Raw genomic sequence first — 23,883 nt, forward strand, 5'->3', positions numbered from 1 at the left:
GGATGGAGAACTATCTATCATGCTACTGGAAGTCAAAAGAAAGCTGGAGTAGCCACACTTACATCAGACACACTAGATTTTACACTAAAGGTTGTAAGAATAGATGAAGAAGGACATTATATCATAATTACAGGGTCTATTCACCAAGAAGAGCTAACAATTATAAATGTTTATGCACCGAATTCAGGGATACCCAAATATATAAAACAATTAATCACAAACATGAGCAATCTTATTGGTAAGAATGTGGTAACTGCAGGGGACTTTAATATTCCACTTACAACAATGGACAGATCATCTAGACAGAAAATCAATAAAGAAACAACAGCTCTGAATGATACACTGGACCAGATGGACTTGACAAATATATTTAGAACTTTTCATTCTAAAGCAGAATACACATTCTTCTTGAGCTCACATGGAGCATTCTCCAAGACAGATCACATACTGGGTCACAAAACAGCCCTCAATAAATATAAAATAACTGAGATCATACCATGCACACTTTCAGATCAAAATGCTATAAAACCTGAAATCAACCACAGGAAAAAGTTTGGAAAACCTCCAAATGCATGGAGGTTAAAGAACATCCTACTAAAGAATAAATGGGTCAACCAGGCAATTAAAGAAGAAATTTAAAAATATATGGAAACAAATGAAAATGAAAACACAACAACCCAAAACCTTTGGGATGCAGCAAAGACAGTCCTAAGAGGAAAATACACTGCAATCCAAGCCTATCTCAAGAAACAAGAAAAATCCCAAATATAAAGTCTAACAGCACACCTAAAGGAACTAGAAGCAGAACAGCAAAGAAACCCCAAGGCCAGCAGAGGAAGAAAAATAATAAAGATCAGAGCACAAATAAACAATATAGAATGTGGGGCGCCTGGGTGGCGCAGTCGGTTAAGCGTCTGACTTCAGCCAGGTCACGATCTCGCGGTCCGTGAGTTCGAGCCCCGCGTCAGGCTCTGGGCTGATGGCTCAGAGCCTGGAGCCTGTTTCTGATTCTGTGTCTCCCTCTCTCTCTGCCCCTCCCCCGTTCATGCTCTGTCTCTCTCTGTCCCAAAAATAAATAAACGTTGAAAAAAAAAATTAAAAAAAAATATAGAATGCAAAAACACAGCAGATCAATGAAACTAAGAGCTGTTTTTTAAAAAAAAAATAAACAAAATTGATAAACCCCTAGCCAAACTTCTCAAAAAGAAAAGAGAGAAGACCCAAACAGTTAAAATCATGAATGAAAATGGAATTATTACAACCAATCCCTCAGAAATACAATTATCAGTGAATACTATGAAAAATTTTATGCCATCAAAATGGACAACCTGGAAGAAATGGACAAATCCCTAAACTCCCACACACTTCCAAAACTCAAACGGGAAGAAATAGAAAATTTGAATAGACCCATAACTAGTGAAGAAATTGAATCAGTTATCAAAAATCACCCAACAAATAAGAATCCTTGGCCAGATGGCTTCCCAAGGGAGTTCTACCAGACATTTAAAGCAGAGTTAATACCTATTATTCTAAAGCTGTTCCAAAAAATAGAAATGGAAGGAAAACTTCTGGACTCATTCTATGAAGCCAGCACTACCTTGATTCCCAAACCAGACAGAGACCCCTCAAAAAAGGAGACTTAAAGGCCAATAGCCCTAGTGAACATGTATGTAAAAATTCTCAACAAGATACTAGCAAATCGAAATCAACAGCATACAAAAAGAATTATTCACCATGATCAAGTGGGATTCATTCTTAGGCTACAGGGCTGGTTCAATATTTACAAATCAATGTGATATATCATATTAATAAAAGAAAGGATAAGAACAATACGATCCTCTCAATGGATGCAGAAAAAGCATTTGACAAAATACAGCATCCTTTCTTAATAAAAACCCTCAAGAAAGTTGGGATAGAAGGAACATAACTAAACATCATAAAAGCCATATATGAAAAGCCCACAGCTAATATCCTCAGTGGGGAAAGACTGAGAGCTTTCCCCCTGAGATCAGGAATACGACAGGGATGTCCACTCACACTACTGTTGTTTAACATAGCGTTGGACGTCCTAGCATCAGACAACAAAATGAAATTAAAGGTATCAAAATGGGCAAAGAAGTCAAATTTTCAGTTTTCACGAACGACATGACACTCTACATATAAAACCTGAAAGACTCCACCAAAAGGCTGCTAGAACTGATACATGAATTCAGCAATGTCACAGGGTAAAAAATCATTGTACAGAAATGGGTTGCATTTCTATACACCAATAAGAAGGAACAGAAAGAGAAATCAAGAAACTGATCCCATTTACAATTGCACCAAGAACCATAAAATACCTAGGAATAAACCTAACCAAAAATGTAAAAGTTCTATATGCTGAAAACTATAGAAAACTTATGAAGGAAATTGAAGACACAAAGAAATGGAAAAACATTCCATGCTCATGGATTGGACGAAGAAATATTGTTAAAATGTCAATACTACCCAAAGCTATCTACACAGTCAATGCAATACCAATCAAAATTGCACCAGCATTCTTCCTGAAGGTAGAACAAACAATCCTAAAATTTGTATGGAACCACAAAAGACCCCGAATAGCCAAAGCAATACTGAAGAAGAAAACCAATGCAGGAGGCATCACAATCCCAGACTTTAGCCTCTACTACAAAGCTGTAATCATCAAGACAGTGTGGTATTGGCACAAAAACAGACACATAGACCAATGGAATAGAATAGAGAATCCAGAATTGGACCCACAAATGTATGGCCAACTAATCTTTGACAAAGCAGGAAAGAGTATCCAATGGAAAAAAGACAGTCTCTTAAGCAAATGGTGCTGGGAGAAATGAAGAGCAACATGCAGAAGAATGAAACTAGACTGCTTTCTTACACCGTACTCAAAATGGATGAAAAACCTGAATGTGAGACAGGAAACCATCAAAACCCTAGAGGAGAAAGCAGGCAACAACCTCTTTGACCTCAGCCACAGCAATTTCTTACTTGACACATCTCCAAAGGCAAGAGAATTAAAAGCAAAAATGAACTATTGGGACCTCATCAAGATAAAAAGCTTCTGCACAGCAAAGGAAACCATCAACAAAACTAAAAGGCAACCGACAGATTGGGAAAAGATATTTCCAAATGATGTATCGGATAAAGGGTTGGTATCCAAAATCTATAAAGAACTTACCAAACTCAACACCTGAAAAACAAATGATCCAGTGAAGAAATGGGCAGAAGACATAAATACACACTTTTCCAAAGAAGACATCCAGATGGCCAACAGACACATGAAAAGATGCTCAATGTCATTCATCATCAGGGAAATACAAATCCAAGTCACACTAAGATACCACCTCACACCACTCAGAGTGGCTAACATCAATAACTCATGAAACAACAGATGCTGGCCAGGATGTAGAGAAACGGGAACCACTTGCACTGTTGGTGGGAATGCAAACTGGTACAGCCACTCTGGAAAACAGTGTGGAGGTTCCTCAAAAAATTAAAAATAGAACTACCCTATGACCCAGCAATAGCACTACTAGGAATTTATCCAAGGGATTCATAGGGTCACGTTTACCCCAATGTTTACAGCAGCACTTTCAACAACAGTCAAATTATGGAAAGAGCTTAAATGTCCATCAACTGATGAATGGATAAAGAAGATGTGGTTTATATATACAATGGAATACTACTTAGCAATGAGAAAGAATGAAATCATGCCATTTGTAGCAACATGGATGGAACTGGAAGGCATTACGCTGAGTGAAATCAGTCAGTCAGAGAAGGACAGATATCATGTTTTCACTCATATGTGGGTCTTGAGAAACTAAACAGACCATGAGGGAAGGGAAGGGGAAAAAAAAAATTAGTTACAAAAAGAGAGGTAGGGAGGCAAACCAAAAGAGACTCTTAAATACAGAAGACAATTTGAGGACTGTTGGGGGGGGGGGAGGGGGGATAAGGAGAGGTGATGGGCATTGAGAAGGGCACTTGTTGGGATGAGCACTGGGTGTTTAGGTAAGCAATGAACCATGCGAATCTACCCCAAAAACCAAGAGCCCACTTTACACACTGTATATTAGCCAATTTGACAATCAATTATATTTAAAAAACAAAAACAGAAAGAAAATAGATAAAAAGTTTTTATTTTAATTTTTTTTAACATGTATTTATCTTTGAGAGACAGAGAGATAGAGCATGAGCAGGGGAGGGGCAGAGAGCGAGAGGGAGACAAAGAATGTGAAGCAAGCTCCAGGCTCTTAGCTGTCAGCACAGACACGGGGCTTGAACCCACGGACCACGAGATCATGACCTGAGCCAAAGTCACACACTTAACCAACTGAGCCACCCAGGCGCCCCCGTTCTTTTTGTTTTGTTTTGAAGTTTATTTATTTCTGAGAGAAAGAGAATGAGCATCAGCGGGGGAGAGGGGGAGAGAGACAGAGGGAAACACACAATCTGAAGCATGCTCCAGGCTCCACACGCTGTCAGCACAGAGCCCAATGCAGGGCTAGAATTCATGAACTGTGAGATCATTACTTGAGTCAAAGTCAGATGTTCAACTGACTGAGCCACCAAGGCACCCCTAAGATGTCCCATCTTAAAATAAAACAAGTCTCCAACTTCATAGTACCTTCCAGCAACCATGCAATGCTTCCCTTAAAAGTTTTCCTAATAATCCAGTGAAGAAATGAGCAAAAGACATGAATAGACACTTTTCCAAAAAGATATCTACATGGCTAACAGAAACATGAAGACATGCTCAACATCACTCATCATCAGGGAAATACAAATCAAAACCACAATGAGATACCACCTCACACTAGTCAGACTGGCTAAAATTAACAACTCAGGCAACCACAGATGTTGGCAAGAATGCGGACAAAGAGGAACCCTTTTGCACTGCTGGTGGGAATATAAACTGGTACAGCCACTCTGGGAAACAGTATGGAGGTTCCTCAAAAAATTAAAAATAGAACTACCGTATGACCCAGCAATTGCACTACTAGGTATTTATCCAAAGGATGCAGGGGTGCGGTTTCGAAGGGACACATGCACCCCAATGATTATAGCAGCACTATCAACAATAGCCAAAGTATGGAAAGAGCCCAAATGTCCATCGACAAACAAATGGATAAAGATGTGGCATATACATATATACAATGGAGTATTATTTGGCAATCAGAAAGAATGAAAACTTGCCATTTGCAACACGTGGATATAACTATAGTGTGTTATGCTAAGTGAAATTAGTCAGAGAAAGACAAATACCATATGACTTCACTCATATGTGGAATTTAAGATACAAAACAGGCTAACATAAGGGATGGGAAGCAAAAATAATACAAAAACAAGGAGGAAGACAAAACATAAGAGATTCTTCAATATAGGGAACAAACTAAGCACTGGAAGGGTTGTGAGAGGTGGGATGGGCTAAGTGGGCAAGGGGCATTAAGGAGGACACTTGTTAGGATGAGCACTGGGTGTTATATGTAGGGGATGAATCACCAGATTCTAGTCCTTAAATCATTATTGCACTATATGTTAACTAACTTGGATATAAATTAAAAAAAAAAAAGTATAACTTTTCGAAACAGCTGTCTCTCCTTTCTCTATTTCCTCTCCTTCTATTTTCTCTTAAACCTACTTCAATCAGGTTATCATCCACTGAAAATAGTACCGTCAAGGTCACCAATGATCTTCACAATGACAAATTCAATTATCATTTCTTAGTGCTCCTCTGACTTGACCAGTCAAGAGCATTTCACAGTATATCTCTACTTTTCCTAAAATACTCTGACTTGTTGTCTGAAACATACTCTCACTGGCTATTCCACTCAATATTGTTGGCTGAGCCACCACCCTCACCTAGGTGATATACAAAGATTTAATTACCTCAGGGCTCAGTCATTTGACTCCTCTTTCTATTCAATCACATGTGGCTTTAAAGACCATTTATCCTCTGATAACTGCCAAACTTATATATCCAGACACAACTTTTCTCATGATCTCCAATCACCTACTCAATATCTCTATCTAAATGTAGGTAGGTAATTCATAAGGAGTACAAAAGGACAAATGTTTGCTGAAGGAATGAACAAAGGGGCTCCTGGGTGGCTCAGTCGGTTAAGCGTATGACTTTGGCTCAGTCATGATCTCACGGCTCGTGGATTCAAGCCCCGTGTCAGGCTCTGTGCTGACAGTTCATAGCCTAGAGCCTGCTTTGGATTCTGTGTCTCCCTCTCTCTCTACCCCTCCCCCATTCATGCTCTGTCTCTGTCTCTCAAAAATGAGTAATTTTTTTTAAAAGTTAAAAAAAAATGAACAAATTAATGACTTCATAATTTTGAGTCTGATATCATAGTGATGTTTAATGATGAATGTGAAAGAATACAGCTTGAGAAGAAAAACGGAAATAGTTCTGCATTAAAACATACTGAAGGTTCTGACAGAATATTGAAAACATACAGTGTACAGTTAGAATCAGAAACCAGAACAGAGTGATAGATTGAGGGTAATGATGCAGATTTTAGTTTTTAGGCCAATTCCATCCCAAAACAAATAAAATCTTCTTCCTTTGATTTTACATATAACTTTTTCTATATCTTTATCTTCTACCAAAGCTTGTTAATGTTAATTTGCATTTACCCAATGACCAAGATGTTGAGCATCATCTCAAATGAATGGCCATTTGAAGATCTTATTTTATAAGCTGCCTGTTCAGTTCTTTTGTCCCTTTTTGAAAAGGTGGGTTGATAGTCTTCTTACTGAGTTATAAGAATTCTCTGTATATTCTGGATATAAATCCTTTGTCTGATATATGCATGGCAAATATTTTACCCTCATCTGTGGCTTTTTGTTTTCTTAGTGGTGTCTTTTTATGAGCAAAGTTTTTAATTTTTATAGTCCAATTTAGCAATTTCTTCTTCTGTGGCTTATGCTTTTTGTGTCCTAAGAAATCTTTGCCTAATCCAAGACCATAAAAATTTTCTTCTAGAAATTTTTCTTCTAGAATTTCATGGCTTTAGCCCTTACAATTAGATCTGTGTCCATTTTTAATTAATTTTTGTGTTTGATGTGAGGAAAAGGATATCTGGTATTTCAGAAACATTCACTGAAAACTATTCTTTCCCCATATAACCTTGGTACCTTTACCAAAAATCAGTTCTCCCTTAGGCTTGGGTCTATTTTTTTTTAACTCTCAATATTTGATCTATCCTTATGCCATACCACACTTTCCTGATTACAGCAGCACTAAAAGGCAGTGCAAGTAATGCAAGTCCTCCAATTCTCTTCTTCCTTTTTAAAATCATTTTTTATTCCAAGTCCTTTGTATTTCCACTTACATATTAGAAAAAGTTTGTCAATTTCCAAAAAAAGAAAATAAAAAAGTTTTTTAAGCTTTCTGGGAGCTTGATTAGGACTGCACTAAATCTATAGAAAATCTAGGGAAAATTCCCTCTTAACACTATCATCCTTCAAATCCATGGCAATGCCATGTCCCTTTCCTGATACTTTCAGCAACATTTAGCAATTTTCTGGGAGAAGGGCTTGTACATCTTTTGCTAAATTTATTCCTAAGTGTTTTATTTGACTTTTTTATGCTCTTATGAAAGGAACTCTTTTATAAATTTCACTTTGACTAGCTATTGCTAATATAGAAATACAGTTGACTTTGTGTATTTATCTTATATATTGTAACCTCAACTAAATTCATTTAGTATTCACTCACTTAAGATCATAACTTCTGGGCATAAAGACAGTTTTATTTCCTCCTTTCCCATATGTAGGCCCTTTATTTCACTGACCTTCAGTACAATGTTGAACATAAGTGACGAGAGTAGAAATCTTTACCATTCCTGATTTTAGGTAGAAAGCATTCAGTCTTAAAATGATCGCATCACTAAGAATGATATGAGCTGTTCATTTTTCATAGATGTGCTTTTTCAAGTTGAAGTTCACATCTATTCCTAATATTCTGAGTTCTTAGCATGAATGGCTGTTAGATTTTGTTAAATGTTTCCTTGCATCTACTGAGATGATCTTAAGGTCTATGTCCTTTATTAGCATCATATATATTGATGTTCAGGTGCTAAACCAACTTTGTAATCCTAGAATAACGTTATTAGTTAATATTCACTAACCTTTATAGACATTCATACATACATACATAATACTGGACTCAATTTGCTGATATTTTGTTAAGAATTTGTGCTTCTGGGGCACCTGGATGGCTCAGTTGGTTAAGCATCCAACTCTTGATTTCAGCTCAGGTCAGATCTCACAGTTGGGGATCAAGCCCTGCATCAGGTTCCATGTTGAGTGTGGAGCCTGCTTGGTCTCTCTCCCTCCCTCCCCCTCTTTCTCTCTAAAATAAATAAATAAATAAATACGTTTAAAAAAAAAAAAAGAATTTGTGCTTCTATGCTCATGAGAGATATTGGTCTGTAGTTTTCTTTTCTTGTGATGCCCTTGTCTACTTTTGATATTAGGGTAATGCTGAGCTCATTAGAGTTGGTTAAGTGTTCCTTCCCCACTATTTTCTTTAAAAGGTTGTGAAGGATTGGTGTTATTTTTGCATTAAATGTTGGATAGAATTCACTGGTAAGAAGTCATGTGACCCTGAACTTTTCACTGTGGGAAGCTGTAAATTACTACATGAATTTTTTTAGTTGATATAGATCTATGTAGCTTTTCTATTATCTTCTCAACACTTTGGTGATTTGGGTCTTACAAAGAATTTGCCCATTTCATTGGCATAAGGTTGTTCCTAACAGTCCTTGTCTTAAAAGTCTATTTTGTCTGGTATTAATATAGTCAATCAAAGTCACTAACGCTTACCTGTTTTCACGGTAATTTTTACCTGTCGTTTTACTTTCAGTCTATGTGTATGTTTGAATATAGTGTGTCTCCTGTACACACCATATAACTGAATTGTTTCTTCTTTGTTTTATAATCTCTGCCTTTTGGTTGGAGTGTTCATTCATCCTGTTTCCAATTAACAAAACTATAGGTATGGCTGGATTTGGGTCTTTATTTTGATGTGTTTTCTATTTCTCTCATCTCATATGTTCCTCTATTCTTCCTGTACTGCCTTTCCTTCTTTAAGCAAAAATATTTTAGTGTAAGTTTTTAATTTTTTATTCCTCTACTTGGTTTTAATCTTCTCTCTTTGTGTATGTTTTTTACTTGCTACAGATATTACAATGTGCACATTTATCTACCACAACCTACTTCATCTTAATAGTGACTTCCAGGAAAACAGAATAAATTTGTGCCAACCTATCTTCATCTTCCCTCTGTGACCTGATATTATGATCATACTGAAACCTGTTTCACCTCCTGTATATTTCATAATATACACTGGGCTAGTCAAGACAGAAATTAGGGAATCATTATAGATTCCTCTCTCTCCTTTACCCCCTGCATCTAATCAGTAATTCCTGTTGACTCTACCTCCTCAATATCTCACAACAGCCTTCCTCTTCTCCGTCTTCATTGCCACTGCTCAGATTCTGTCCTTACTCATCTTGTACTTAGCCTACTGCATTAGCCTCCTACTGGTCTCTGTTCTTTGAGTTTCATCATTTTCCCATTCCCACATTATCACTTACACAGCTTCTACATACAGTCATTCTTATATGCAAATCTTAGACTATTCTTCTGAACAATATTTTTCAATGGCTCCCAACTGCAAAAACGATAAAATCTAATCTCCACAGTACATCACACAGAGCCTTCCAAGATCTGGCCCACTGCCTATCACTGTCTAACCCCACTGACCACCGCTATCTGATAAAACATTATGTACCAAATGACAGAAAGGTATTTATAATTTCCTGAACACAACTGAATTTCTCATTCTTCTGTGCATTAGTACAAGCCATTTTCTCTACCTGGAATGTCCTCCAGGTAGAAAATACTTATTCATGCTTAACCTCTCAATTTAACTGCTATCTTCCTTATAAAATTTGATTCTACAAAGTAGTCCCTCACTTCTCTCACCACTTTGGAGAATGTGCTCTAGTACACTTTCTGCATTTTAGTGCAGCACTTTGTTCTCGTCTCTCTCACCTCTCAATTTTTATCTCCTTCAAAATGGGAACTATCTTTTTGCTTTCAACCCTCAGTACTAAGTGAACTGCGTGGCACATAGTAGGTACTCAATTATTATGTGCTTATTCAAAAATGAGCTATGAAGGTAGAAATGATTTATGAAGGCATGAAAAATAATGAATACCCCCTAAAGTAATTACAGAGAAAAAACAACTACCTTAGGAACTGTAGGGAGCCAATTATTGAGGTTCATTTATTTTATGTACTTCTCACGGGACCTGTGCTAAACTTGCATACATTATAACAAAAACACTACAGAAAGATGTTATCATGAAACCCATTATGGAGATGAACAGAGGCACAAAAATGTTAGGTAAACTGGTTCAAGGTCACAGCAAGTGATAAATCCAAGACTGAGAGAAGTTTATGTTAACCACTATCCTATTCTGCTTTTCAGTATAGCCCAATGTTAAATCTTCACTGCTGTTTCTAGGGCTCTGCTATCCCTTATTGCTATGTCATTGCTCTCCTCTTTTTTCATTTTCTCTTTTCTTTGTAATTTTATGTTCTTTACTTCTCTCTTTTTGCTGTCTTCTTTTCCCTTTCTCTTCCTCTAATTCTATCAATTTCCATAATGACATAATCAGAACTAAACTATATGATCAGATATTTTACCCTAATATTCTCTTTTCTTCCTGAAGAACATTATAGGGAAGAAGCAAGTAGAATAAAAGAAGACAGGGAGGACAAAGAAGGAACAGCTAGTGAGAAAGGAGGCAAGTTAAGATTGTACAGTATAAAAGAAAGTTTCAAGAAGCAAAAAAATAAAAACAGATCTGTGAATGTGGCAAAAGAAAGAATGATGATTATTACTGGCAGCAACATTTTAGCTGAATCACTGAAATGAATATTACACTGTATGTTAACTAAAATTTATATGATAAAAAATAAATAAATGTGAGACCTAAAACCATTAAACTCCCAGAAGAAAACATAGGCAGTAATCTCTTTGACATCAATCTTTGCCACATTTTTCTAGATATTTCTCCTCAGGCAAGGGAAACAAATAAAAATAATCTAAGGGAACCACCCCCAAAAATAATAACCTTTTGCACAGTGAAGAAAATCATCAACAAAACAAAAAGGCAACCTATTGAATAGGAGAAGATATTTGCAAATGATGTAACTGCTGGTGGGTTAACATACAAAATCTATAAAGATCTCATACAACTGAACACCAGAAAAACAACCCAATTAAAAAATGGGCAGAGGGGGTGTCTGGGTAGCTCAGTCAGTTGAGCGCCAGACTCTTGATTTCGGCTCAGATCATGATCTCACAATTTGTGGGTTCGAGTCCCGCATCGGCTTCTGCATTGACAATGCAGAGCCTACCTGGGATTGTCTCTCTCCCTCCCTCCCTCTGCCCTTCCCCCTCTTGCTCTCTCTGTCACTCTCTTAAAATAAATAAACTTTAAAAAAGTAAATAAGAATAAAACTAAATTTTTAAAAAATGGGCAGAGGACCTGAGTAGACATTTTCCCAAAGAAGACATGCAGAAGGCCAAAAAGATACATGAAAAGATGCTCAACATCACTAATTATAGGGAAATGCAAATCAATACCACAATGAGATATCACCTTAAACCATAAGAATGGCTAGAATCAAAAACACAGGAAATAACAAGTGCTGGGGAGGATGTGGTGAAAAAAGAACCTTTGTGCACCGTTCGTAGGAATGTGAATTGGTGCAGCCCCTGTGGAAAACAGTATGGGGGTTCCTCAAAAAAAATAAAGATACAAATACCATACAATTCAGTAATTCCACTGCTGGGTATTTACCCAAAGAAAATGAAAATGCTAATTTAAAGAAATATATATGGACCTCTATGTTTATTGCCACGTTATTTACAATAGCCAAGATATAGAAGCAACCCAAGTGTCCACCAATAGATGAATGGATAAAGAAGGTGTGGTATATAGATACGATGGAATGTTACTCAGCCATAAAAAATTATGAGATCTTGCCATTTGTGACAACATGGATGGACTAAGGGGGTATTATGCTAAGTGAAATAAGTCAAATAAAGAAAGGCAAATACCATATGATTTCATTTGTATGTGTAATCTAAAAAAACAAAACAAACAAAAAAGCAGAAACAACCCAAAAATAGAGAGAACAATATGGTGGTTGCCAGAGGGGAGGAGGGAGATGGGTAAAGGGGGGAATGGGAGGTACAGGCTTCCAGGTGTGGAATGAGTAAGTCATAAGGATGAAAGGCACGGCATAGAGAATACAGTCAATGATACTGTAACAGAAAAAACAAAACAAAACTAAAAACGCTACTAACAGTGATGCTCTAAAAAATATAAAAACCTGTAATAATTAAAAATCCAGTGATAATGGGAAGTGGGAGGTAATAGTTTCTATAGGATAGTCATGGAAGGCCTCTCTATTTAGGTGATATTTGAATGAGAAAGTGAGCCAGGGAAATAAGCAAAGAGCATTATAGACAGATGGGCCAGTAAGTAGTCCAAAGACCAGAGAAGAGAGAACATTCAGTGTGTGTGAGGAAGGGCAAGGAGGCTAGAGTAAAGTAAATGAAAGAAAGAGTCATAGAATCAGTTGTAATATATCCAGAATTCATCTATAATTATAATTATTCCTAATCATCACTGGAGTCTTTCATACATAAATAGTTTTTAAAGTAATACATGAGGGGGGAAATTCTGAAAAATTTCAAATTCATTACTGTGCAAAAATTTTCTATGTCTTAGCATTTTTTAAAATATAACCAAAGAGTTCTAAGTGTTTTGACAATGCAAGCAATATTCTTAAGTACAGCATGTCACTCAATGAGTTAAAAATACTTCACATTAGTTTTCAATATATTTACATCCACTATTCTCAAATATGATGCAACACCAACTTCCATACAGAAAGCAGTGTCCTACTCAGTAATATGTGAATACTCTTTGGACAAGTCTGCTGCAACATTCTTTTGTCAAGACTCCAACTGGAGCACTGATGTTCAATTCTAAGAGCAATGTGTTAAGAGGAACACACATTAGTGAGTCCAATTTCCTAATCATGTCCCTTTTCCATCTACCAGCCAATAACTTAGCATGGTTTTAAAAGAACTCAACCATTTCCAATCCTCTCTCCCCCTCTCTCTGCCCCTCCCTCCTCCAGTCATGTGAGCTCAGTCTCTCAAAAATAAATTTTAAAAAATTAAAAAAAAAACCTCAACTATTTCCATATACGCCATAATACCCCCAATGCATTAATATGTGTAATAAAAAACTAATTCCATTAAGTCAAGATATTTTTCATACTCATATTTTTTTGTTTAGTAAGTGCTAAAAAATTGGTTAGCAATAAAAAATTTATAATATCAACAAAACAGATCTTTATTAGAGATGAAAGAATTTCAGAGGACACTTACATTGGGGGGGGAGGGAAGCTAGTTGACAAGCAAACTGAAACCCAATTTCTTCAAGAAATTTAAAAAGCAAGTTTTAGATGTCTTTTTTTTTAAATAAAAAAGAATTAATACTAGGAATAAAAGCCAAATATGCATTTGAAAAACAGAGAACTTGCCTACAGTTACGTAAGCAATTAAAATAAAATGAATAAAAATGCAGCATTAAACATGCTGCAAAATGTGCACACTCAATCCAGCCAAGACAGTTACACCCACTCCCATTAGTAAAACAAAATGTAAGACAAAATGGGAAACTAATGAGCTCAGCTGCAGGGGCTTGTTTGTTTGTTTTTTAATTTCATCCATTTGCTCAAAACATAGTTTCTATTTTACCCTAAAGTCTTTTGTTGGATATAAGGGGAATCAAATGTTCCTAAACAAAAATAGGAATAAGCTCTGAAAATGCATAATACAAGCCTCATTTGTTCTAATGCACATCTGGTGTATTCTGTCTTAACATCTTTGACAGGTTAATCATTTGTCTTCATGTTTAAAGAACACAAGTGCTTTGCCACTGCTGTTAAACAGATCCTGAGGGGGGCAGGGGTGAAAAGAAAATGTTACAGAAAGGTCTATTTTTTCAAGATGTTTTGTTTAAGTAAGTGGCAGTGGGGCTACATATCTAGAAAACTTGAGCGTGGTATACAGAAGCTATAAGTCATTATGAAAGTAGGAAATTAAGTCAATTAATAAAAATAAACATTTTATAATGTTTTTATTTATTTTTGAGAGAGAGAGAGAGAGAGAGAGAAAGAGAGAGAGAGAGAGAGCGTGAATGGGGGAAGGGCAGAGAAAGAGGGAGACACAGAATCTGAAGCAGGCTCTAGGCTCTGAGCTATCAGTACAGAGCCCAACGCAGGGCTCGGACCCACAAACCACAAGATCATGACCTGAGCCAAAGTGGGGTGCTTTAACCGACTGAGCCCACTCAGGTGCCCAAAAATAAACATTAGGGACACTTTTCTTATTTGAAATAAAGAAGGTATTTGAAAACCTTCCAGGCTACAAAACAATAGTCTCAAGCTTTATGATGCAAATGGAATATAAAAACTCAAGACTAAAGAATAAAGAAAATAGGGGCCAAAAGGATTATTCAGAAAATGGATAAAGTAGCAAAGGTGACAAAATTAATTTCTGTGAAAAATCAGTTCACTGCCCAAAGCAAGGAGATGGCTGGATACTGATATATTTGGTATCCAGTTTCAGTTTGAATTGACTATATTTAGTATGTTTGGTTTTAGTGAGCTTGAATTTAATTAGAAACTACAAAAAATATGAGAAATATTTTCATCCAATTCAACTATGATTCTGGTTTAAATTTTAAAATAACATTCAGTTTCAAGTCTTACTTAGGAAAGAACAGAAGTCTGATTCCATGACAACAAACACTACTGTAATGGATATCCCTAATAAAAACAACCAAATTCAGTCCGATATCTAACAAGGATGTGTTATTCAATGCAAGTTAACAAACATAAACAAACAAAACTCTAGGGCAAGAAAAGAATTGGACAGTCCACTTGAATTTGCTTAAAGTACTGAACATGATCTATAATTCAGGTGTTAGTGGTTCATGTATGACTTTTAGAATTTTTTTTTTTAGCTCAACTTGAGTTGAAATTTGAATACAGTCTACTCAATTTTAAAATATTTGTTCTATTTACACTATAAAATTTCATCCAAACTTCAGCACACCTAAAACGAACCATGTCAGAAAATGAACTCAATTTTCTTCCCAAAACTATTGTTTCCATTAATATCAACTTAGGGGATCCCAAGGCTTCAACATTTCACCATTTGACTCCTCCCTTTCTCCCCCTCAAACTGCTCATTCCTAACTATTAGCACGAAGACCTAGTGTCTTTGACATTTATCTCCTTACTCCAGTCTCATTATGAAGACTTTAAATATTACCTTTACTAGTCTCTGGCAATTGTGCCTAAACTTGTCTCCCAACTTCTAGTTTTGATTCATGCCAATACATCTTACAAACTCTTGTTAGATTATTAAAGCTCTAAGGAACTCCCCATGTTAAAAACTTCTAAGGGATTCTTGCTATATACAGAATAAAAGTCCAAGCTTATTAGGATCTTATTCAAGATCCTTCTCAGGATCTCAGGATCCTTCTCCTGGCTGGCTCAGTCAAAACAGCATGCAACTACTCTTGACCTTAGGGTCGTGAGTTTGAGCCTCATGTTTGGTGTAGGGATTACTGAAAACTCTAAAATAAAAAAAGATCCTTCTCAATATGGTATCAGTCTTCCTTTCCAATATAATTTCCCATTATTCTCTTTCATTTCAATGTATGGGTACTATTCACTATAAGCCAAAGAGAATTAACTGGCTTTTCATGTACATGGCCTATATAATATCTGACTTACTTCAATGTATATGACTAATAGATTCTTTTTATTTAAAATAATATTTCCCTCGGGGTGCCTGCGTGGCTCAGTCGGTTAAGTGTCTGACTTTGGCTCAGGTCATGATCTTGCTGTTTGTGAGTTCAAGCCCCGCATGGATTTCTGTGCTGACAGCACAGAGCCTGGAGCCTGCTTTGGATTCTGTGTTTCCCTCTCTCTCTACCCCTCCCTGCTCACGGTCTGTCTCTCTCTCTTTCTCTCAAAAATAAATAATTGGGAATGCAAGCTGGTGCAGCCACTCTGGAAAACAGTATGGAGGTTCCTCAAAAAACTAAACGGGGCGCCTGGGTGGCGCAGTTGGTTAAGCATCCGACTTCAGCCAGGTCACGATCTCGCAGTAGGTGAGTTCGAGCCCCGCGTCAGGCTCTGGGCTGATGGCTCAGAGCCTGGAGCCTGTTTCCGATTCTGTGTCTCCCTCTCTCTCTGCCCCTCCCCCGTTCATGCTCTGTCTCTCTCTGTCCCCCAAAAAAAATAAACGTTGAAAAAAAAAAATTAAAAAAAAAACAACTAAAAATACAACTACCCTATGACCCAGCAATTGCACTAGTAGGCATTTATCCACGGGATACTGCTGTTTCGAAGGGACACATGCATCCCCATGTTTATAGCACCACTATCAACAATAGCCAAAGTATGGAAAGAGCCCAAATGTCCATTGATGGATGTATGGATAAAGAAGATGTGGTGTATATATATATATATATATACACACACACACACAATGGAGTATTACTCAGCAATCAAAAAGAATGAAATCTTGCCATTTGCAACTACGTGGATGGAACTAGAGGGTATTATGCTAAGTGAAATTAGTCAGTCAGAGAAAGACAAATATCATATGACTTCACTCATATGAGGACTTTAAGAGAAAAAACAGATGAACATAAGGGAAGGGAAACAAAAATAATATAAAAACAGGGAGGGGGACAAAACATAAGAGACTCATAAATACGGAGAACAAATAGAGGGTTACTGGAAGGGGTATGGGAGGGGGGATGGGCTAAATGGGTAAGAGGCATTAAGGAATCTACTCCTGAAATCATTGTTGCACTATATGCTAACTAATTTGGATGTAAATTTTAAAAAATAAAATTAAAAAAAAATTAAAATTTTTATTAAAAATAAAATTAAAAAAATTAAAAAATTAAAAAATTAAATTAAAAAAAATTAAAAAAAATAAAATGAAAAAAAATGAAAAAAATATTTTAAAAAATTAAATAATATTCCCCTTAATCTACTCATCCAATTATGCAAGGTACAGTTTTTTGTTTATTTAAGTAGGCACCATGTCCAAGGTGGGGCCCGATTCACAAGCTCGAGATCAAGAATCCCACACACTTTACCAACAGAGCCAGCCAGGCGCCTCTCAAGTCACAGGGTTTTTGGTTTTTTTGTTTTTGTTTTTCAAGTTTATTTATTTTGAGAGACAGAGAGGGAGAGCACAAGTGGGAAAGGGGCAGACAGAGAGCGAGAGAGAACTCCAAGCAGACTCCACACTATCAGTGCAGAGCCCAACGTGGGGCTTGAACTCACGAACTGTGAGATCATGACCAGAGCTGAGATCAAGAGTTGGACACTTAATTGACTCAGCTACCCAGACACCCCTCAAGTTACAGTTTAATTTTTTTTTTTTTTCAACGTTTATTTATTTTTGGGACAGAGAGAGACAGAGCTTGAACGGGGGAGGGGCAGAGAGAGAGGGAGACACAGAATCAGAAACAGGCTCCAGGCTCTGAGCCATCAGCCCAGAGCCCGACGCGGGGCTCAAACTCACGGACCGCGAGATCGTGACCTGGCTGAAGTCGGACGCTTAACCGACTGCGCCACCCAGGCGCCCCTAGTTACAGTTTAAATGTTACCTCCCTCAGCATGTCTTCTCTGATTTCCCTATTCCTGTATATATTTCTCCTGTACTGAACACCTTTGGCACCTTGCGAATTTTTCATACAATACTTCATGATATGGCTATCTATGTAGCAACATTACCTCTTACTAGATTTCGTAAGAGGGAAATATCCATGAGGGAAATATCTGCAGAGTCATGCACAAAGTAAGCATATATGTGTGTGTGTGTATATATATATATATATATATATATATATATATATATAAATGGAGAAAGAGAGAATGCTGAAATAAATAAGCATACATATTACATTGATAAAGAGGTATAAAATAGTATAATGAGAACATACCCAGGGGGTAATATGTGCCATTAATTTCAAACTTGAATATGGCCTAAATTTAAAGAACTGGTATTATAAAGTAACTAGGTTTTTAAATTATTAGATTACCGGTATTAATGCCAAAGGAAAAAAAAGAATCAAATCTACATGTTCTTATATAACACGAAATTCAAACACCAGAACATATTATTAATTCTATGTATATATTGGGAATTTTGTTTTATAACTAAACATACATATTAGAAAGTTATTGACAGCATAAAATAACAAAAAGAATTCTCCCTTACTTCTAGTTAGTTTTGGAAATCTTTTTTTCAGTTTCTTCTTTAATGGATTAAGCTCAGGCATTATTTCTGGAACAGCTACATAAAAGTCTGATTGAATTTCATCATCCAAAATCTGAAATTCAGGGGAAAAAGATAACCTTAAATTATATGAAAAGCTTTATCCTTCTAAAAATAAAAGTATAATGTAGTAATTTCCCTTATACTTTCCCTTAGAAAGCAGACATTAAGCAAAATTATTTTCTTCAAACACAAAGATCCTACAGACACATTTACCAATTATGAAAAACATGAGAACCAAAACATTTTCTGATGTTCTTTTAAAAACAGCCACATCCTTTAAAAGAAAGAGAAAGAAAGAAAGAAAGAAAGAAAGAAAGAAAGAAAGAAAGAAAGAAAGGTTTCTAAACATTACTAGGTTTAATGTTTCCATGGGGTTATGTTAGGCGAAAGTGTAATAAAGTAGAAGACAGGACTAATGTGTACATGGCGCACACAATCCTACAAAGTTGAATTCATATGTCCATTAAAACTAAAGAAACAATGTTGAAAATTTTGCAATATATCACATGTAAAATTAATACCACTCAAATAACCACTAGCAACCAAATCACTAGCAACCACACTGCTTTCCTAAATTTAGAGCATCAAAAAAACTAATCTATAATTATTTTCACAAAGAACTGAAACTAAAATTCTATTTGCCTCCAATAACTAAAAATAAAAGAGGAGTAGATGGTTGAAGACAAATTCACTTATAATTTATTTATCCATATTGTACTTCATTTTAATAGCAAAAAGAATAATACTTAATTTTTAAGAGTTTTTAATTAATTCAGGCAAACATCCAAATTAATTAGTACACTACTACAATTAGTTGATTACAAATTGAAGCAACTTTTTAGAATAATACTGCCTAGACAATAAATATTTTACCAATGATTCTTTTTCCATGTAATATTTCACCACAATATGTCATTCCACGACTTGGTTTGGGGTTATACAGTAAACCCTAAAATCTTGAACCATGGCAAAATTAAGCAGATTCTGGCATTTTATCTTCCTATTACTATTCTTATTTTTACAAATTCTTTACTCCCTAAATAACTTACTATGGTCCCCTTAACAATAATATTTGCATTAAACAAGCACTTACCACATTTGCCAAGCATTCTGCTAAATATGTCACATGATTTAGTTCATCTAGTCTTTACAATAACCCTAAAAGGCCAGTACTAATATTGACCACACATCCCAGATCAGGAAACAGAGGGCTTAGGGAGGATTAGTCAGTCTATGCAGTCATAAAGAGCAGACCCAGATTTTAAGCACATGTAATGTGGTTCCAGGATCCAGGGCTCTCATTCATAGAAATATGAAAGCAGAGGCAATTTTGAAATGTCAAAGAACTGCATATGAAATCTCTACTCTAAGACCTTCCATACTGGAAACTAAGCTCTACTCTCTAATTCCAAAGAATTTCTGATATTGTTTATTTTTTAAAAATTAAGAGAATGTTAAAATTTTATTAAGTTAAAGTTTATGATGCATCAGAAAGAACTGGGTACCACCCTCTGACTTTGACTCAGATTATGAAAACATAATCTCTTTGTATTTTCCATTAGTGCTACTCCCAAAAATCATTCTGGAGACTCTTCCTTAAAAATCCAGAATCCTAGGGGTCCCTGGGTGGCTCAGTCAGTTGAGCGTCTGACTTCTGCTCAGATCGAGATCTCATGGTTCGAGCCTCATGTCTGACTCTGGGCTAAGAGCTCAGAGCCTAGAGCCTGCTTCAGATTCTGTCTCTCTCTCTCTCTGCCCCTACCTTGCTCACTCGCTCGCTCTCTCTCTCTCTCTCTCTCTCTCTCTCTCTCAAAAATAAAACATTGAAAACAAAAACAATTTTTTTTTTTAAAAATCCAGAATCCCTACCACATTTAGAGTACTGTTGGGGCGGGGAAAAAAACAAACTACAAGGACATCCCAAAGGAAAGGCCCAGTTCAAACTTTCCTGAAATCAAAATCTGGATATGGAACAAAGATAAGTTTTCAAATCACTTTCTCCTGTTCTAAAACCAAAAAATGTTAAATGATTAAATTTAGAAGATTTTAGAAACTGTTAAGGAAAATCGCTTGTATTTTCAGAAATAACTCCCAAAATTCAATAGACATGCCTCTTCTTCTCACCTCTTAAAAAACAAAAACAAAAACAAAAACAAGTTGTTCTGGTTTCAAGCCTGCTCTGGTTTCACACATACAGGAAGCAAGGAAAAAAAAAAATCACAATATAAATCAAGCATAATTAATATCAGACTGTCTGAATAGTTTTTTCTTAGTTTGATTATGAGACTCAAAAGAGTAAGAAAATTTTTCATTGCTTTACAAAGCTTTACTAACCATTTATCAAAAGATATAAGCACAGTGGTTCTGTTCCACATGCAATAAATCAATGGATGGCAAAGATAACAGAACAATTTCTATAACTAATGAACATGAAACAACACTGTACCTTCTGAATCAGACTAGTTCCTCCGGCAAATGCAGCTCCATTTTCTTCTGCTATTTTAATCTCTGATGCATTCTATCAAAATACAATAGCTTGAACATCAATCTTTAAATAAATTCAGTCTGCTTTCAAGTATTTTGTCAGAAAAAATATCACATTTCAAAGTAAAAATTGTGGCTTTTACTCTTAATTAAAAGTGTATCAACTGTGTATTAGTTGCATCAGAAATATTATATCTGGAACAAGTTTACTTTGTAGGTGATTAAGGTGTTTCTTGACTACGACATGACGAAATACATTGAAATGACATATTAGGAACCTACCAAGCCCAATCTAACTCTCCAATGCCTTCAATACATCATATTTCAAAAATAAAAGATTAAAATACATTTAGTTTTGCTAATTTAAATGGAGACATCAAACCAATATAGAAGAGGAAAAATTACGTTAAAAATGATAGTATCAAAACTATATTGTACACCTAAAACTAATATAACACTGTATGTTAACTAAGTGGAATTAAAATAAAAACTTAAAAAAATTTAGCCAGTTGTCTGAAAATCCAGAAGAAAAATATACAGTATTAATTATTTTCTTTCTGTATGTTCCGTTTATGTCATTTGGTTTTACTTTGAAAACATATTACTCCCTTAAGTTACTCAAGTTTTGTAGCATTCCAACAGCTCTTGGCTCCACTTTGCTGGAAAGAAGTTAAAGAATCTCTTCCTTGAAAGTAAGGCACATACAGAATAGTCAAAACACTCTACAAGACAAATTCATAAATACATTACAAATAAATGTTTATAACACAAGATTGACAAAGAGCCATATGACTATTTGTTACAAGCTCGACTTTCCTGTCTTTCCAGACTAGATATTTTTAAAAGTGTGGTCTCTTGGGATGCCTGGGTGTCTCAGTTGGTTAAGCGTTCGACTTTAGCTCAGGTCATGATCTCATGGTTTGTGAGTCTGAGCCCCACATAGGGCTCTGTGCTGACAGCTTGGAGCCTACAGCCTGTTTCATATTCTGTGTCTCCCTCTCTCCCTGCCCCTCCCCTGCTTGTGCTCTCTCTCTCTCTCAAAAAAAAAATAAACATTAAAAAAAAATAAGAATAAAAAAAAAGTGTGGTTTCTGTGTCTACATAGGACTAAGTGGGCTTACCTTTAAAATAATTTTATTGTTTTTGTTTGAGGAGAGGACTTAGTGCAAGTAGCAGGAGCTAGTAGGATGGACGAATTCTCTATTTCTCTTTAGTTTCTTGTGAGAAACATAATGTGATAGATTAATAATGATAAAATTAATGTTCTAATTTAGCTCTTTCTGAAACTAATGACATAGCCTCAAATGGAAAAAATGACTACATGAATAGTCTCATTCAGCTGATCTAAGCACTGATTAATGTTATATGTAAAGAAAATTAAATTATATAAAAAGTTAACAAAGGTTACTCACCCCTGTAAATACAGCAACTTTATTGATTTCTGAAACGAACGGGTATGGAAAACTAAGAACACTGGCAAATGGCTCCACTTTTTTCTAAATACACAACAATGGAAAAATAATTATGAAAAATTCATTTATATTTTCTATGTCTCGCATCTATAAAAAACAAAACTGACATTTTATTTTCAACATTTTAATTTTACCATATGTCCTTTAATCCAGAACTATTCACAGATTATAATTTAAAGCATAAAGACTATATTTCAGGGTGCCTGGGTGGCTCAGTCAATTGAGTGACCTCTTGATTTTAGCTCAGGTCATGACCTCATGGTTTGTGAGTTCAAGCCCTATGTCAGGCTCTGTGCTGACAGCGCAGTGCCTGCTTGGGATTCTTTCTCCCTCTGTCTCTGGCCCTCTCCCACTCTCTCTCTCTCTCTCAAAATAAATAAACATTTAAAAAAATAAAATAAGAGACTATATTTCTTTCATAAGAAACCATAAATGAAAGTCTAAATCTCTTCACCTCCATACTACCACAGCACTTGGCTTCTATCTCTATATCATTCATCACAGCCACTCATATATTAAGAGATGTACTTGCATATCCATATCTTCCTGAGCACCTAGTACAATGATTTCTACATAATGGATATCAATAAATGTTTACTGCCTTGAAGTAAATTCAAAAGAACATGCAATTTTTGTCACCATCAAAGAGGACAGGAGTGTAGCTATGCATACTGGACAACAAAAAATATCCAGCTAATCTGCTCAGTAGGAGATCCCTAGTTTCCACCATTGGCTCTAAATAATTATGTGATATTAACCCTAAATCTAAGACGGGCTGCCAAGCCTGAAAGGCTCTTCTGTGTGGGACTATTTTGAAACAACATGGACTGCCCCCCCTTCCAGAGATATTTGAGAAGACAGTTGGAAAATCCAAAATATATAATGGCATGCATTGAGGCACCCAAATATGGGTGGAGATTCTACAGGACCTCAGAACTAATTTGTTCAGTTTCCTAGCCAAGGACCTGTCTAGCCCTGTGGCTCATATCACTCAGAAAGAATTCAAATGGAAACAAGTTGTAGGCCCACAGTTTTGGTGCAGTTTTAAGGTCTAGAAGAAAGAGAAAATGTGTTGTTCCCTAAATAAAACTGAAAGGTTATCTTTTTAGCAAAACTTTGAGTAGAGATAACCACCTGAGAATTTTTGGGGGGTGGGGGGATTTTTTTTTTTCAGAGGGCACAAACTCTCACACATATTTTAGTATCAGACTCAGTTTTATTGACTGGCATTCCTTTGCCATTAACATGTCACAACCGGGTTTCAGTAAATTTTTTAATGGCAAGTAATCACAATAAAAGCATCCCCTGGGGGAATATTGGCTTGTTGTACAAGCACTCTATCAAAAACAAAAAATGTCTGGGGCGCCTGGGTGGCGCAGTCGGTTAAGCGTCCGACTTCAGCCAGGTCACGATCTCCCGGTCCGTGAG

The 23,883-nt window shown here is 36.1% G+C and overlaps 1 protein-coding gene across 2 annotated transcripts in view; it reads right to left on the reverse strand.

Annotated features, from left to right (window-relative positions):
• MRPL1 (mitochondrial ribosomal protein L1) overlaps positions 1-23,883 on the reverse strand; it is a 99,235-nt gene that overhangs the window by 47,397 nt on the left and 27,955 nt on the right. For both annotated transcript variants that reach the window (XM_043572405.1, XM_043572403.1), the window contains exons 4-6: positions 22,396-22,479; positions 20,946-21,017; positions 18,440-18,551 (exon numbers count right to left, since the gene is read on the reverse strand). In XM_043572405.1, the coding sequence (XP_043428340.1) occupies positions 18,440-18,551; positions 20,946-21,017; positions 22,396-22,479 (268 nt within the window). The remainder of the gene's footprint in view (positions 1-18,439; positions 18,552-20,945; positions 21,018-22,395; positions 22,480-23,883) is intronic.

This window comes from Prionailurus bengalensis, chromosome B1 (assembly GCF_016509475.1).
Source record: "Prionailurus bengalensis isolate Pbe53 chromosome B1, Fcat_Pben_1.1_paternal_pri, whole genome shotgun sequence".
NCBI lineage: Eukaryota > Metazoa > Chordata > Mammalia > Carnivora > Felidae > Prionailurus > Prionailurus bengalensis.